The sequence below is a fragment of the Panulirus ornatus genome, chromosome 61 (assembly GCF_036320965.1).
Source record: "Panulirus ornatus isolate Po-2019 chromosome 61, ASM3632096v1, whole genome shotgun sequence".
In the NCBI taxonomy this organism is placed as follows: domain Eukaryota; kingdom Metazoa; phylum Arthropoda; class Malacostraca; order Decapoda; family Palinuridae; genus Panulirus; species Panulirus ornatus.
In genome coordinates, this window is record NC_092284.1 from 3,899,025 (window position 1) to 3,917,417 (window position 18,393).

The 18,393-nt window shown below is 37.6% G+C and overlaps 1 protein-coding gene across 2 annotated transcripts; it reads left to right on the forward strand.

Moving 5' to 3' along the window:
• The first annotated feature begins 21 nt into the window (after nt 1-21).
• LOC139767459 (FHF complex subunit HOOK interacting protein 2A-like) lies at nt 22-15,365 on the forward strand. Of its 2 annotated transcripts, XM_071696867.1 has the most exons (16): nt 22-149; nt 1,694-1,857; nt 2,233-2,379; nt 3,635-3,853; nt 4,369-4,491; nt 5,231-5,419; nt 6,046-6,245; nt 6,579-6,684; nt 7,618-7,795; nt 8,350-8,480; nt 9,173-9,320; nt 9,953-10,025; nt 11,900-11,999; nt 12,621-12,788; nt 13,164-13,411; nt 14,074-15,365. In XM_071696867.1, exons 2-16 carry the CDS (start codon nt 1,732-1,734, stop codon nt 14,183-14,185), a joined length of 2,268 nt encoding a protein of 755 aa, XP_071552968.1. In that variant the 5' UTR covers nt 22-149; nt 1,694-1,731; the 3' UTR covers nt 14,186-15,365. The 2 variants fall into 2 exon arrangements, with proteins under 2 accessions (XP_071552968.1, XP_071552969.1); XM_071696868.1 differs by lacking the exon at nt 2,233-2,379.
• Nucleotides 15,366-18,393: the final 3,028 nt, after the last annotated feature.

The following is an 18,393-nucleotide window of genomic DNA, read 5'->3' on the forward strand; positions in this document are numbered from 1 at the left end:
TTGTTATTGGGTAATGATATTGTTTGGGTGTGTAGTTGAGCGGTGTCCACGTAGCAGACGAAAACAGGCAAATGTTTCTGAAATTATGTGGCAAATTGAGGCTCAATTGGTCCCCTAATTCCTTCCTCCAGCAGCCGCTGCCCTTACTGGTGAGTCCACTACACCCCATACCTCCTGCCAGCCCCATATGAGGAGGATTCAGGCCAGGCTACTCCCGTAATGAGGCTAATTACAGGAGAGGTTGTCAGTGTCAAGCTTGTTTATGTCTGGAGGATAATGACGTATTGAGGACATGGTCGTCACCAGGAGACATATTTCATCTAATAACACCCACACCTGTGACTAGATCCTCATTACCAATAGATAAATGAGGTTAGAGAAGGGTATGGAAGGCGAGGGCAGCCCATGTCTTGTGGGCAGGACACACTAGGGTTAGGGAGAGGCAAGATGACCTTCATCTATTACCTTTCCTCACGTAGATAGATAATGCGAGTAGATAATCCTGGCTACATATTAACCTCATACTATGACCTATAATTATCATCAACCACCTGGTGCCTATAGGTAGTCATGTCACTGGGATCCTAATCGTTCCCTAACCATTACAGTGGTTTTCGTAAAGTCTTACGTATTTAGTGTTGGTCTTCGCTTTATGTTCATATATGATATATTAAACTGGAGTTAATGATTTAATGTGGACACAGATGTAAATATCCCACGTAATACTGGGATATTGATTTATGTGGTGCAACCCATGAGCACGACTGTATGACTTTTGAGCACGATGGTGGAATTCCTTAGCACGATGGTATAACTCACGAGCATGATGGTATAGCATGACGGTATAACTCACGAGCATGATGGTATAGCTTGAATGCAACATTATGATGACTGAAGGCGATGCTACAACCAGTTGAGCATGATGGCACGACTCTTGAGCTTGACGGCACAGACCTTGAACGTACGGGTGCACCGCATGAGTGTGATGGGGATAGATATATCCCTGACATTACTGGACTTTGACCATTTGTGGTTTTGCCGTGAGTAAAAAGTCACCAGTGGTGAGGTTGTAATCTCGGAGTACAATGTCACTGAAGAACTTCACACCCTAAGGAAGCCCATCCTTTTCTTGCTACTGATTGTAGTGCAGCCTTGAAGCTGTTGGAAAACATGAAGAAGTGTATCTGGGGTTATGTAACAATGATAGTAATAGTAATGATAATAGTGATAATTATGACAATATAGTAATAATGATAGTGATAATGGTAAGAAGTCCCCGTTATCTTAATCTTCGTTACTCTGTTCTCTATGTGGTTTAGGGGCGTTAAGAATAATTGTGTTGCTCACTTTAGGCACAGATCCAGAAATAAAACATAGATTAAGATACCTTTGATATCATTGAGAGACCCCGATCAAAACGATTTGCCTCTAAAATAAAGCATTTAACAGAGTCTGTTGTACCGGTGCACTGCCATTTATGACTGTAGTTGTGTCCCTCTGTCTGTTTATTGTGGAGAGCGAGATGAAGAGTTTGAATAGCAAAAATGAGATCACACGTGGCTGATTTTGAAAGAGATGAATTATGATTCTGTGTTTTTTCTCTGAATGCATTTTGATTGCTTGATCCTTGCCTGAGCATTGAATTTGTCAGAATTATTCGTCAAAGATATTCATCTTAGTGGTACTTTTGCAGATTATATAGGGACAGTATGGCTTCTGGATTATTGCCTGATGTCCTGCACTGAGATTTTTGGCTTTGTCTTGAGTGAGACCTTGTGTCAGACTAGTCGGAGGAGGAAGCACGACCCAGTCATGTTCTCACGTATATCTGATGCTCTCCAGGCTGCTGCTGACGTGGTAAGTCCTAATGCCATGTATAGAGTCCCATAATTGATGGAACTACATTGTTAGAAGTATAATGTTGCAAAGACTCATTCTTACAGTAAATGGGAAACAGATGTCCCAACATTGCTAACTTCCGTAAGTCTCTCAGATCAAAATGACGTGATGAATTTTCCACTGGTTGAGTTACTCTGGAATTTATTATATCCTTTTTGATATTTATATTAGGAAATTGAATGTTTCTATACATCTTTACTGATGTAAAATGTGTTTAGAGAATAGAGAAAATTTCAGGAGACCCACTCCTGAGGTATAAGACAGTATTTAAAGTTAGTTGTATGCATTAAGGGAAATCCAAGTAACATGGGAACCATATGGCACTCCCGACAGGTAGCCCCACCATGCCCTCGTGTGGAGGATTTACGTTACCATTGGACACAGCTGTCATTTGTTTGTCAGAAATGCCAGCATGATGAGGGGCAGCCACCAGCTGTAGAAGAAACACACGTACCAAGACACTTGTCACAGATGCTGAAGGTGTGGTTATCATTTTTCAGTCACTTACTAGTTACCTTTGTGACGATTGATTATTGAAATGTAGGAGGAGAGAGAGGATTGGAGACTGGCTCATAGTTCTGGAGGTTATTTTACAAATTTAGAAAAATTAGCATGTGATTAAGAAGAGGAGGAAGCAATCTGTATTTGACCCACCTCTCATCGAATTTTGAATGTCAGTGTAATGTTTTATTATGTTGTTTCTTTCGCATCCACAAGTTGACTGTGCCACTTGTTTTGTCTTTTCTTGTCGATGCCTTGAGAAATGATGGATTACTTGTAGCTTATCATGTTTTTTGGTGCGTTCTTGCTTCATTCACATTTGCTGCTTTGTCAATATGGTCTTGTAAATGATTGTAATTATGTTTTATACCCATCTTGAGTGTGGTTCTTTATTTACAAGTTTTTGCTTTCTCGGAGTTTTTTGTTCTGTTCATTTGTGTTCCACTTGTTTTGTCAAGGCTTACTCAGCTCAAGTATTTTTTTCGTTGTTCTAAGTGTGCTTGTACAGTCCAGGTTTACTTCTCATTTAGATTTGCTAATTTTGATCAGTTGTGCATACTTAGTCTAAATGCTTATTCCTGTGTACTTATTGGTGTGGTTAGTGTTTAGGGTACAGATGTTCCACTTTCCTCATTTAGAATAAAATCCTAAGATTTTTGAAGATATGAATATATGATGTATCAGATCAGATAACGAGTAAAGTGTGTATGTTTGTTTGTGTGGAGAGGAGGAGTTTACATATATGAGTGGCTGAAACAGATTATCTTTGTTTGAATATCATGCATGCTAAATTTTGCTATTTTGAGTGTTTTAAACTTGAAAAAAAGGTATTGAAAGCTGATACAGATTTTATGTATTCTACATGGATAACCTTCCTTCAAGCCACATATTCAGATGAATGCAGTAAAAGTATTTTGAAGTATTATTGGCATTACAGGGTTTTAAATTAAAGTGAATAATGCAATTAAGAAGTCAATTATATATCACCATAGAGCATTTTAGAAAATTTTTGTGCTGACTCTATTAGATTTGGTTATTTGCAGTGATTACAGATATGCAAGTTCATATATTTTGCTCATAGATTAATGATGTAGCCTTCGTATATCTAAGTGATTGGAATCGGGAAAGACTTGTAATGTCTTGTTTGCTATTCTTTTATCTTTGGTAAGCCTTATTATAAAGTATTGTCAGCTCATTTAGGATTAAGGTGAACTTTCTGTGAACATCAATACAGTTGCTGGTGGCAGAGGAGAGAGAGCAATGTGTTGGAGGGCCTTTGAGCCCTTGCATGGAATACCTGGTACAAGAGAAGGTGTTAGCCATGCTGGCATCGTATGCCCGTGCTGACCGTCCTCTGGGGATACGGCAGCATGTCTATGTTTTCTTGGTGGGAGTCTTAAACCATCTGCATCATTCTCACCTCCACCATGCTCCCATACACAAATCTCTCCAGGTATATAGCATGCTTATTCTCTTCATTTTATGTTGTTGCACTGCACGTATGGAATGATATTTGCCATAACTTGGTATATGGGCATAAACTTGTAATTTCACAAATTGTACTCTATCACATACCAAAAACATTTTGATTTAACAAGAATGCATGCACATCTTTGACTCTCAGTGATATTCATTGGACGATTTATCAAACATATACTTTCAAAGTATAAGCTTGTTTCATGTTTATAGATCAAATTACGTTTCTTTCATGTTAGCACAAGAATATAGCAAAACATTACTGACCTGCCCTTTTTTTTTTTAATTTTCCAAAAGAAGGGACAGAGAAGGGGGCCCTTTGAGGATATTCCCTCAAAGGTCCAGTCCTTTGTTCTTAACGCAACCTCGCTAATGCGGGAAATGGCAAATAGTATGAAAGAAAAGAAAGAAATTACTGACCTGCATCTCAGATTGAAGAGTTAAACCACATTCATATTGGTTGCCTCATCTTAGTCTTCAACCCTTTTCCAGGCTATGGTACGTGCAAGCTGTGAGATGAGAGCATCTCCATACGAAGCGGAAGAAATGGAATTTTTGTCCACATTGTGTGAGAAAGTACGGCAAGATAGTAGTATTATCTTGCTGTACATACAGGTAATACAAATGATTTAGTCAAGTACTTTTAAATGACCTTCAGATATTTGTAATATTAATCAACCTTGGTCAGGTCTAAGGATTAAGATAGGTCAATGACATCTTGAGCCAGCTATGCTAGCTATATACCTCCTGTTGCTCGAATGATGTGAGTACCTGGTCAGTCTATTTACATATGATTATGTAAGTTCATTATGGCTATCTGCAGTGTGGCAAGGATTGCCCTTTCCGTAGCACTACAAAGGAAGTGTTCGCAAGAAAACATCAATGCTTACAGAGACCTACACAGAATTTGTAGATATCAAGGATGCGTTATCAAATTTTCCTTGGTGGTTTAAAAATGTGGGAGGCTCTATCTTTGCATTTTACAAACAAATGTTCTCTATTGACATCCTCAAACTGGTTTAGAAACTTGAAGGGTTTGCACAGTTCTTCCCTTACGCTTCTTTCATCCATGGTGGGGAAATTTACATCCCACATGATAAAGTCAAGATGTTTGTGGGAGAAGCATCAGTGGTCATTTTCTGGAACTGCATGTTATAATTTTTCCTTAACAGTTTTTTGAATGGAAGGAAGTAGTGTGTTTAGTGATATAAACCAACACATTGTTTCTTTTCTTTGTGTATGGATTTGTACTTTATTCAGCTTGTAGCTGGTGTGATTATGGAATACAGCTGACCTGTGATGGTACACAAAAACTGTATGAAGTATGATGGACTTATTTTTTCTAAAATTCCAGCCTTTGGCACTAACTGGAGGTATCCCAAGCGGCTATACACCAGAGGACAGTCTACCAGCAACTCCTTCTCACGAGGGCACCAAAACAAGCTCCACCACCACCAGTGACCCATCATCAGCAGTCGCATCACAGAAGTCACAAGCAAAATTTCCTCTCGTAGATGCTTTACTCAATCTGTGTCACAGTGCAGTAAGTACTGCTTCCTGCTTGTAATGATTTGGCTATTTAAAAGAACTCATCTGAACTGATGGTTTGAAAGTTGGACATGTGTTGCCTTTTATGTTCATCCAAGATTGTGATGGTGTTATACAGTGAAAATGTTTATTACAGAGTTTGCTGGACATACCATATAGATGAAAGCAGTGCCTTACCCATTGCATGCCACTGGGAGAGGGGTAACTCTGGTGCAGTATTTCTTGGGTCCTGGGGTTATATAATGATAATGATGCATGCAATTGTTTTCCAAAATTTCCATATGCTATTCTAGTTATCTGCCTGAAATCATTAGTTGCATTCCTTTAACAGTGGTTGGATCAGGTGCAAAGAGGTAGACATCCTTTGTGGGAATTCATTTTGTTGAAATGGGGTCTCCAACTCCCTGGTTAAGAGAAAATTTAATTATGATTGTCCTTAACTCCTTAACTATTTACATGGGGTGGATCTAACGCACCTTTTCTAGAATCAATTATGCAGAGTGAGGGTATTTCCTCCCAACCTCTTAGGCAGGCAAAGGGGTAGGAATGCCAAATTATGTAGGGGTAGCCTTGTTACAGTACCATGTAATAAGAGAAAGTTAACTCTTCAAAACTCAACAGGACAGCCAGATTTCTGCCACAGCCCATGACTGCCTCGTAGGTATAGCAAGTGTGAGAGAAGGACAGAGCAGTTCAACCATAGCAAGACACACACTCCTTCCCCATTATCTAGCCACCCGTCTAGTCACAGCCTCAGACAATATTCCTCTGGACACAGAACCTGCATTGATAGAGGATATCCCACTATCAGAGAGGATCAGGTGAATAAAGAGAAGCTAATTATCCTACAACTTATTTTGCCCAAATGTCAAAATGAATTTAAAAGATTTTGTAAAGGATCACATTATATATTTTCCTGTCTGAGAACAATTAAATATTTGAATTTTATTTAAAGTTATTTTTATGAATCATAGCTATTTTATTGGTTAATTTTTTTTCCCATTTAGATCATGTGGAACAAAAAGGATATTACCTTATGCTTTGAACTTGCATGTTATTATCGATCACAAATATTTCTGGTTCCTAAAGTAGTTTTTGAAGCTTTTTGAAAACGAGGTAAAGCATGTATTATTTACTGAAGTTTTACTTTCCAGGAATGACAGCAATGAAAATAGTGACAGTGAGGATGAAGATGTTGGAGAGTTCCCGGGTAGGAAAGAAATCGTCACATTCTTGTACTGGCTCACCTTTTGTGATAAGGTACTTGATTCTTGATTTGTTTTATTGTCTCTTTTTTTGTTTGTCCACAGCTCCTTACTTTGGAAAATTATCTGATGAGAGAAAAAAAAAGGAATGTAATGAGGTAATACATAGATGACTCAAGATAAAATTTTCAAATGAACTCTTTGAATACTGTTGATGAGCTTTTCTCTTTATTTAGGTATGAGTTGAAATCTGTAAGCAGGTCAGATTAAGGGAGAAAGTTCTAACACTGGTCTTCCCATTATAAAGAACACCAAAGTAGGAACAGATCTTTGTAATTGCTACAAATTATTTTCTTGCTTTATCCAAATATACCTGATTATAACTGAGAAAATGTTACTATCCACACATCTGCATGCCATAGACAATTTATTCAAGGAATGATTTTTCCTGGAAGCCTCTGTTATTTGAGCCTTACATTACTTGGCAAGCTACTGTATCTCATGATTACTGTGTGACCATTGGCAACTCACTGGTGGGCCATTTTGACATCTGTTTCTTTCCCTACATCTCAAAGCTTTGGAACTTTCTACCATCTTATATCTTTCCCAATAACTATGACCATGTTATTTTAAAAGGCAGGTTTTTCACTGTCTACAAAATCTGCAAGTACTTTTCCTTTTCTTTTCTTTTTCTCTTTTGTTAACCTCTTTTTATTTTGATTAAAACTTGGCCTTGTTGTGAGCTTTTGTCTATGACTGGAGCCTCCAACATCAGAACAAAATAACCTTGTTTGTCGGGAAGGCAAAAGGGTATGATAAAGAAAAAATCATGAAAACAGTTGTATCATTAGAAGTATTTTTATTTGAAGCAGAAGGTTTTTATTGCACTCACATATGACTTGAACATATTTGATTGAAAATGAAGTATATTTTATCTCTCTGTAAGTTACATTATGATAAAAGATTTTATTTATGTCGTACTTCACAGCTTGTAGGTGTTAGTGATGGTGCTTTGGGTTCAAGTATTTGCAGCACTATAAGGGAAGTATTTTTAGACGGTGTTTTACGTGGGAATCTTACTGGCGATGATGAAGATGCCATATCTCTCTACATTGCCATCACTGCCAAGATCATTACTTCAGTTTCCTCTCCACTACTTGTGAATGGTGAGTGCTACAATCAAAAGATATTATGCAGTTAAGAGTTGCATTTTTGTCTCAACTCGTGTGCTCAATGTAGCTCATTCTTTTACACCCAACTAGTCACTCTTTCTCTTTGTTATTTTCACAGACCCCCCCCCACACCTCAGAACTCCATCTTTTTCTGGACTTGTTTCCTTTATTTTCTTATAACTTATATCCTATGACTTGCTCCCCAGTGGGAGAAAAAGTAACTTTGCTGCTTTGAACTTACTAAGGAAGCATCTTATGAGTGGTAGTTTACCCAGGTGGCAAATACAGAAACCATATGGTTTGATGATTTCATATACTGCACTGTCAAAATGCAATTCTCATTCTCAGTATACCAAAAACCTCCTTCCTTAATTCCAATCGTAGACCATCTGGTAGTAAATTTAGATAATATATAACATACATGGCAACTAGAAACTCGATGTTTGCAAATGAGGCCATTGTTTATCTGTTTTTATGCTACTTCACAAAGGCAGGAAAGGCATTTCAGTATAAAAAAGACATTGAATATTTTTTCTACTGTTTTGCAGGCATTATTTCATGGCTCACTGAAGAGTCTGAGGATCTGGAAGGAGCTGAAAGTAGCATGAGAGAACATCTGTTGGTACTTTGCCAGCAACCACCTCATCATCTCCAGATCCAAGCGTTAAGATTACTCCAGGTAGATAAATGGAATGTCATGTACGGTAGGGTGTTATTCATTGAATTTTGGTATTGCAAAGCTAGCAAGCGTTTTGAAGTAGGTAACCTGCTAATACCTCACGTCAGTTGATTCTATTCTTGTTTAGCTGTAGACTTCCTGAAAATAACCTCTGGATATCAATACCTGAGTAAGTATTCCCTTTACTTAACACACACCATCACATACAAAAGCTCAATCATCCTAAATTCGTACATTTTAGTTCAGGACCCACTGATGGTGCTCAGAGAATTTGCTGAATGATTCTCTTTTTGGGTTTAGCTGACAAAAGTGAATTGAACAAGTACAACCAAATTGTAGTGTTTACTCAGTTGGAGGAAGGAGTAAGGTAGAGGCATTGGAAAACTAAAGAGACAAAAATAGGAAGCAAAAATGGTCGTATGATTTTGTAAACATTTACAGGAAACAGCTGTATTAATGTTACTTATGTGTTTACCTAAGAAGGCAACCTTCTATTGAAAAGTTTAGCTATTCAGAAGGAAGAAGGGATGACCTTACTTGGCTGACGTTTGGGAAATAAAAGAATGCAGTAATAAGGCGACCTTACTTGGCTAACATTTGGGAAATAAAAGAATGTAGTAATAAGGCCTGCTAAGATAAAGAATGTTGTAATAAGGTCTCTATAAGATAATAAATATAGTACACTCTACAAGGTCTTGGTGGAAAAGCCAGGAAGCATGGCTGTGCAGTCATTGGTGCTAAACTATGTGGGAACACGAGGCTACCATGACTCCTCAGCAGCAGAACACCAGCAGAGCTCATGGTCAGATGAGGAGGATGAGAGATACAAGCATCGAGAGGGTGAGTCATTTATGTTGTACTGTTAAAAGCAGAATTCATTCTGTTATGTCCGTCTTCATTGTATAGGCTGTATCTTTGCTGCTCAGGAGATTGGCTGTACATCATCTTTGGGATGAACAAAAGCTTCCAATTTGATCCATATATTACCCTATTATTTATTTAGTTTTCTTTTTAACTCAGTAGTAGGATTATAAGTCATAAGAAAATGCAGCACAGTATAGAGTAGTATGTCCCTTATGAAATACAGAAAGCTTGATGTAATCCATGCTCTCTAATATGTGACTTCCGTATGATTTACTAGCCTGTCAATATTACTAATCAAAACTGTACGCTATAACCTTGTTACACCAGGGCACATTATTACACCAGGTTCAGTGTTATGATGACAGAAAGAAATCTGTTGAGTGTGAGTGACTATCTTCTTGAAAAGATTTTGTTTATTTGTATATTTGTTAGTCACAAGTTGCAGAGACACTTTGCCATGAATTACTCTTTTATATGAGCACTTTAACAACTTAACATAAATGCCAAATAGCAAAAACAAGGTGATTGCCTCAGTTCAAGGTGACTAGCTGCAGAAATTCTCCAATCAGAACTTGGGTTCATCATAACACTAATAACTGTACACGCAGGTGAGACTTCCCCAGGATCTCTTCCCGTCAGTAGGACTCTGGCACCAGCTAACATTAACAAAATTGTCAAGAGGTCAGTATTGTGCTATGTTCAAGTGTTGCTCATTGATTTATTGACTTATATAGCTTTTTGGTTCTTATATCTATAAATTGAGAATGTTTGCAAAATTATTTAGTAAACTCCTTGTAAATATACATCTCCCATCTTCGAAAGCCCCATGCATTCATATAACGGAGCTTAATGGAAAATCTGAAAATTGTCATGCTTTCAAAACTTAGCCCAAACTGTTGGACAGTCATTTGAATAGTTTGTTTAGTTGGTCTTGACCTGTTGCATGTGGCATCATCTCTGGCAGCCATCCATACCCTTGGGTCATGTCTTTGGTAGCACTCATGATCAGTAGATGTACAACAAACAAAAAAGTGTGAATACACTTACCACAGGAGGAAGATTTTGATATATTTTCATGGGGGGCATCCTGTTCTCCATAATTGGCAATAACCCGACACAAGAGAGTAAAGCTGTTTATTACTTTTGGAGGGTGAAGGACCTTCCTTCGATGGAATCACTAGATACTTGTATATTGAAAACTTCCTTGTGTTTCTTCATAAAGTATGCTTAAATCTTTGAAGTCTAAAAAATGGATGTATGATTAAGTTGAAATATACAAAAATAAACTGTTTTAAAAATTTAGTAGAGTCCTAATCCTTACATTTCACCACAAAAACTTTATAATTGTACTTGAGCATAATCATTGCATTTTATGTGGTCTTGATATTATTTCTGCATTCCATTTTCAGTAAGTGCCCGCTGATATATGGCCTTGCTGTGACAGCCATATACAGCTTTAAGTCTGATTCAGTTTTATGTTTTGAATCTAGATTCATATTTTTGTACACTAATGGTCATTCATGCCTCCAAGTCATGTTTTTAAAGGAAAATTAGCTGGCGTTGGTTTGATAATTCCCACACAAGCAAAATGATTATGTCCTGATAATGTTTATTTTTCTACCTGTTTAAGTGTATCAATCAGCAAAATCCTTAGATTTTCTAATGATTTTAGTCAACTCTTTTACTTTCCGATTGTCATTCTCAGCCACATAATATTTGTTAACTGGCAACTCATCCCTCTACCTTTTAAAATTCTTTTCCAGTTGTAAGTGTGATGCATATAAGCATCAAAAAGAGTAGCAACAAAATAGTGAATTCACTTTGTCATCTGGTTTTAACAAACAAATTCAAATAAGAGGATAGGATTGCATAATATAATTTGAGATATATAATATAAATACAGTAATCAAAAGTATCAATCATACTGAAGCATGGGCTCATTTTGAATTCCATTGAAGCCAAGAGTAGCTATACTTTTTCAGTGACTAAGTCTTTATGGATTATTGATTTTTTCTCTTTCATGGCTTCGTAAGCAGGAGAATATCGCCCAGGGATGGTTCAACTTTTTTTTTCTGATGAGTGTGTTTATGTTAAAAAATGTACTTGAAAAGGAAAGGGATATATTGGGTGATATTGATCATTCATTTATTTTAAGGAAGGGTGATGACTATTTTTCTCCCATGGATACGTCTTTGTAGTCCATTCACCAGGCATATCTCATGCAACTTCTGTAAATCCAGCGTTTCTTTTCTCTTCCATCCTGATAGTACTTTAGCCTTCATTTCTGATGACGGAGCTATTGCCTTCAGCTCTTTAATTTCCTTTAGTGTTACCTATGATAATTCTAATTCTCCTTGTCCAGATTTACCATACTCACCACATGACCTGATACGCTCTTGTTTGCTTGGGTAGTTTGGCTTATCATTTTAAAAGTATGGCGGCTTTCCCCTCACCAAGATTGCTAAATATGCGTCCTTTAAATTTAGTCTTAATCTTTCAGTATCAGAACTTATTTTTGGTAGATTTTACATATTAATTTAAGGAGTCCTCAACAGTTTCTTAACAGTAGTACCTGAAGAGCTAAGATCTACAACTAAGGATGACTTTGAGAGCTACATGGCTGATGCTCAGCGCCAGTACAGGGATGTTTGTCGGGTAAGTTACTTTGGAAATTTTATGTAGCGGGTCTTTTCTCTTTACCTAAACTACCGGAAAAGCAGATGTCAGTTATAGTAATTTAAAGTTATATTGTTTAGCAGGTCTTTTCTTGACCCAAATTGTTGAGAAAGTAGATGTCAGTTATAATATTTTAACGTCATCTAGTTTTATCATCACTGTAACCAGGGCTCTAAGATCCTTGCTCAGATGGTATCTGTCTTTGAATTTTAAAGAAAATTCTCCAAAACTTATCTGTCTCCTCATCAAGTTTCTCACTGTCTACCAGTAGATTTCCCTTTTCCTTAATTACGGTATTTGGACCCTCAGGCCACACCCTACAATATGACCCCATCATTTCAAGCACTGACATTCCTCTGCTTGTTCTATATAAAGTTTTTCTTATACTGGGTACATCTTTCCCATTATCCTCATCAGGGTTGCGCATGTAGAGTCTCGCCTCCCCACCCTAGCATTTTCTTCCGCTGACTAGCTTGATGAAATGTCCTTGTAACATTGTAGCAGTTTTAAAAATCTTTGCTAAATGATTGTGCATGTTAATTTGGCTGTCACATGTGGTGTTATCACTGATATTATTGATATAATAACTTTTTCCACCAGACATGTGCCTCATTTGGCTGGCCAAGAGAAGCTGTTACTCCAGAGTGTCCTTCTGATTCCTCGTCAACTGCATCTCGGGAATCACGCCCAGAAGCAGAGGGAAATACATTCTATGAAGGACCATTTCTCAGTATGCTAATGGACTTCCTAGAACATTTGCCTAATCAGGTTTGTTTTCTCCAAAATGATCTGTAATGGTGTATATTCTTGAGCTTTATTGACTCATAGTGTATGGTAGTGGATGCAGAATCTTTCTGAAACATCTTGCCATGTGTCCTTCTCCAAACCGTTTAGATAATTGCTGAAAAATTCTGCATGTTAGCATGGCTTTCATGAGGAAAGTACTTGCGTGTTACGTGAACCAAGAAGTATGCATTTGAAAAAATTAGTGCAGTTCATCTTGAGATCTAGATAATGGGAAAACAAGGTTCATCCCAGAGTTTGAACTAAAAAGAGGGACAAGTATACAGTAATTTTTTTGGAACAAAAATATATAGCGAATTTGAAAAGTACTATGTCTTTAATGATACATCTTGTCCATAGGATTATGATATCAACCTGCAAGTGACCTCCTTAGTGGCAACCCTAGCGCTTTTGCCACATCCCCACCTCCATGAATACCTGCTGAACCCTACCATAACTCTATCTGGGGGTGTACGCACACCCTTTACGGTCCTTTCCTTGGTAGTCTCCAAAATACACCAGCCAATAGTCCAACGTGAGGATTTCCTGGATCATCTTAAGGTCACCAGATACCAGCTCTTGGGCACCATGGAGGACTTTGATTTAGAGTGAGTTGAGAAATGTTTAGGGGATGGGGGAGGAAAATTGCTATTCATGTATTTCCTGCCTGTTGTCGAGAGTTCTGTGTCTGTTAGGGCAAAGATGGGAATGTCTGAGGGTATAGTTGTCCTGAGAGAGTATGGAGGTGAGTCTTGTGCCTTGAATGCAAAAATGAGGGAAATGTTCGGTCCTTGGTCACTCAAAATCTTTTTCACTCCATCCTTCCATCTCTAATTTGATGTCCCTGATCTTCTTATTCCCTCCACTTCTAACACACATATCCTCTTTGTCAACCTTTCCTCACTCATTCTCCTTATATGTCCAGACCATTTCAGTACACCCTCTTCAATTCTCTCCTCCACACACTTTTTATCATCACACATCTCTCTTACCCTTTTACTCACTCGTTCAAACCACCTCACACCGCCTTCAAAGTTTTCATTTCCAACAACCAAAACAGTATACAGTTCTTTATTTCATTTTCCTGTTGCTATTCTCATGCTACCTTTAGTATTGAAATTAATGATATCGTTTTAATCATTAAGGTGTATTATTCAATGTATTGACTGGATACTGATAGATATGATTAGTGCCACTCAAGTTTATTTTCTCGAGCTAAGTAAAGAAAAGAAAATATTGTGTTTTCAACTCTCTCCTTTTTATATTACAGGCGAGATGAAGACGACAGAAAGTTTGAAGCACTGATAGTTATAGAAGAATTCACTAAGGAATTGGCATCGATTGCGTATGCAAAGTACATTACTGAAGGTAGCGGGTGGTAGTGCATCAGTTGCATATGCAAATTACATCAGTGATGGTAGCAGATGGTAGTGTTCACCTTACATCACCGAAGGTCGTTGATGGTAGTGTTCATCTTAAGTGGATATTTGGTTTTGTACATTCCTGTGATAGCACCTGGTCCTTTGTCCTGAACTTTGTGTGAACAGGAACTCTCAAAGGATTGAGGGAGTAGTATGTAGATAACAGGCAAGAGACTGTTAGCTCTCAGGCTTCATTGTTCTCTGTGACGTGCAATAGAATTGTTTGTAGATGTGTTATGCCATTATGTTAAATTTGAATAAAAAGAATACATATTATAATTTAGTACTTGGTACTCCATTATGAGATATTTATTATAACTTCATTAATTATGTTGCACTTATAATGAATTATTTTCAAGGGTACAATGCCTATATATTTGTACGTTATTGAGTTTAAGTGGGATTTCAAGATTTTGGAAGTGTTTTACTCACTATTATGTTACTTTAAATTAAATATTTTGAAGTATTTTATCATTTTTCTTGAAGAGGTTGTTTTAATAATTTGCAGTGATTTGATATATATATATTTTTATTTTGTTAAGAGAATTTGACTTAACTGTAAGGAAGAGCTAGTCAAGTTTAGTAATATAGAGAGAGCAGGTAATAAAATTTCAACTTTTTCTTTATAATAATGTGACAATAATCCGCACAAGAGAATGGGGTTAGGGAAAGTTTATACTTTATTCTAGGCAGCAGTTAAATGTGTTTCATTAGCTGACTTTTCATGGGAAAGAGACAGCAGGATATGCCATCTTTTACTAAATATAATAGTTTGATTTTTTGTGTATTGCTTGAACTGAAATGGTGAATAATTAATGTATGTTTACAGTCTTTGTACTGTCGAACATTTTTATGTGCCATAATATTGCAGTCTTGATTTTGACTTGCAAATTATTTCTCAATTTACTGTGTAAAAGTTAGTAAATGTATGTTTTTTTCTTGTAAATAAAATTCATTTTTTTGTGCCGAGAAAGATTGTATGGTTTATGATTTACAAAACAATCAAGACAACTGAATTGGTTAAGGGTGTATGTTTCATCCATTACTGACCTTTTTGCTGTAATTTGTTGATCTGCACGGACTGATGGTCCAATTCAAAGATATTATTTCATGTAGATCTGGCAATTACACTGTGATGCAATTAATATTTTTTGTCATTTGGAAACTCCCAGGTACAGTCCTTACATGTGGCTGTGAATGGCTAGGGGTTGGACAGTCCATTTAATTATCAATCAATAATTCTACCTGTATTAAGTGAAATGTTAATAAAGATCTAGTCTATAGTGACCTGTTGTGCAAATGAGTGAGTCTCATTTCTTAATGCTGAAACTGAAGAAGGAAGCTAATTTACTTTATATTTTACTTGGTTTCTTTCAGTACATCCAAAACAACTTACCATTCTTTTCAACTCTTCCATCCAAAAGGTTATCTTACATATTTCTGTCACATAATTTGACAACCTTCCACCTAACCCTCTCACTTCATGCACTTAACCTGTCATTATTCTCTTTCCCGAAATGTAACTTTTATCAATATTTATGTTGAACATAAACAGTGAACGGGGAGACCAAACTGAGATGGAAGGATGGAGTGAAAAAGATTTTAAGCAACTGGGGCCAGAACAGAAAAAAGGGTTGAAAGGGCATGCAAGGGATAGAGTGAACTGGGACAATGTGCTATACCGGGGTCGACGTGCTGTCAATGGACTGAACCAGGGCATGTGAAGTGTCCGGGGTAAACCATGAAAGTCTGTAGGGCCTAGTTGTGGATAGAAAGCTGTGGTTTACATTACATGTACATTACATGACAGCTAGAAAATGGATGAGCAGATGCAGCCTTTCTTCATCTGTTCCTGGTAATACCTTGTTAATGCAAGAAATTATGATAATGTATGAAAAAAAAGTTGAACATACTGTATGTATTTCTAACACTGACACACACACTTCCATAAAAGACATTTTCATCTCAGACCTTACATCACCCATCAGTCATTTTCATCCGACAATTCATGTTATCTGTTGGATTCTTTCTCCCCTGGATTCACATTCTCAACCGTTCTTTGTAGCTCAGTCCTGAGAGTATCTTTAACCTCCACTTCTTATCTTTACATGGAGACTATCATCACAGTTACCACCATCCCAACATTGCCACCACCAGTTACGAATACCCATCATTACTGTCACCAACACAACACCACTGTCCCATTAATGACGTATTCTTCCCAATACCATCACTCCATCACCATACATTACTACCACTACCCCATCACCATCACTACTACCATCACCCCACCAACCACCATTCATTAAGATGGAGCTGCCAAATTCGATGTTATTTTGATTTATTTATGGAACCTGCAGAGTCTGATTATCACTATGAAGGTAATTCCCTACATTTTGTTGCAAAAAAATCATACACTTAATTCTACTTTTGTTTTCCTCGCCTGCAGGAAAACACTGTTTTTTATGTTTTTTCTTTATAGTCCTAACAATCGGCACTCTAACCCTACCAGCCTTTGACCTGAACCTCACAAGGGTAAGGTGAAGATGAGGTATCAGTGGTTGCCCAGGATGCAGTGAAGAATGAGGGTGGAGTAAAGATGTCCTTGGCTTAACCCATAACGGTTAGGCCAAAGGCCAAGGGTGCTGTGTTTCGTGAAGATGCATTTGACATGATCCATAAGGTCAAAGGCTATTTGTGTCCACAGTTGAGTAAATATTACAGCATACTGATGACGCATTTACCAACTGTGAAATGAATTTAGGTTTACCTCAACTATATAGATGCTTATATCATGAGTAAAATTTGTGTATGTCAAGCTGCACTCCTTTGCCCCAGGCAGCTGTCTTTTCTTTCTGCCTCACCCACATGTGGACTGCTTGCATTCTGTCCACAAATATACAATCTTTCCTCTCTGTCACACATAACACTTAACTCATAAATCATTCTTCGTAACTAAATGCTCATGAATGATGGCATTTCTAATTGCAGCTCAACATATTTTCAAACTGTTCATCTTCTATTAAAATCACATCTTCCTCACAGCCATCTTATATACCATCTAACACAAATTATTTCAACACCCTATTCCTGAAACTTGGTTAAATACATTTTCTGAACTTATGGTGGTTTCTTGCTCATATAAGCAAACAAATATTATTAAGTTTACATTAAGTTTCAGAAGTGGTAGAGGATGTGTGGATCAGGTGTTTGCTTTGAAGAATGTATGTGAGAAATACTTAGAAAAGCAAATGGATTTGTATGTAGCATTTATGGATCTGGAGAAGGCATATGATAGAGTTGATAGAGATGCTCTGTGGAAGGTATTAAGAATATATGGTGTGGGAGGCAAGTTGTTAGAAGCAGTGAAAAGTTTTTATCGAGGATGTAAGGCATGTGTACGTGTAGGAAGAGAGTAAAGTGATTGGTTCTCAGTGAATGTAGGCTTGCGGCAGGGGTGTGTGATGTCTCCATGGTTGTTTAATTTGTTTATGGATGGGGTTGTTAGGGAGGTAAATGCAAGAGTCCTGGAAAGAGGGGCAAGTATGAAGTCTGTTGGGGATGAGAGAGCTTGGGAAGTGAGTCAGTTGTTGTTCGCTGATGATACAGCGCTGGTGGCTGATTCATGTGAGAAACTGCAGAAGCTGGTGACTGAGTTTGGTAAAGTGTGTGGAAGAAGAAAGTTAAGAGTAAATGTGAATAAGAGCAAGGTTATTAGGTACAGTAGGGGTGAGGGTCAAGTCAATTGGGAGGTGAGTTTGAATGGAGAAAAACTGGAGGAAGTGAAGTTTTTAGATATCTGGGAGTGGATCTGTCAGCGGATGGAACCATGGAAGCGGAAGTGGATCATAGGGTGGGGGAGGGGGCGAAAATTTTGGGAGCCTTGAAAAATGTGTGGAAGTCGAGAACATTATCTCGGAAAGCAAAAATGGGTATGTTTGAAGGAATAGTGGTTCCAACAATGTTGTATGGTTGCGAGGCGTGGGCTATGGATAGAGATGTGCGCAGGAGGATGGATGTGCTGGAAATGAGATGTTTGAGGACAATGTGTGGTGTGAGGTGGTTTGATCGAGTAAGTAACGTAAGGGTAAGAGAGATGTGTGGAAATAAAAAGAGCGTGGTTGGGAGAGCAGAAGAGGGTGTTTTGAAGTGGTTTGGGCACATGGAGA

Coding starts and splice junctions, on each gene's coding strand:
- LOC139767459 (XM_071696867.1), top strand. CDS start 1,732: ATGTCCTGCACTGAGATTTTTGGCTTTGTCTTGAGTGAGACCTTGTGT. Junction 5,420..6,045: donor TCAATCTGTGTCACAGTGCA/GTAAGTACTGCT, acceptor AAAACTCAACAG/GACAGCCAGATTTCTGCCAC. Junction 6,685..7,617: donor GGCTCACCTTTTGTGATAAG/GTACTTGATTCT, acceptor CGTACTTCACAG/CTTGTAGGTGTTAGTGATGG.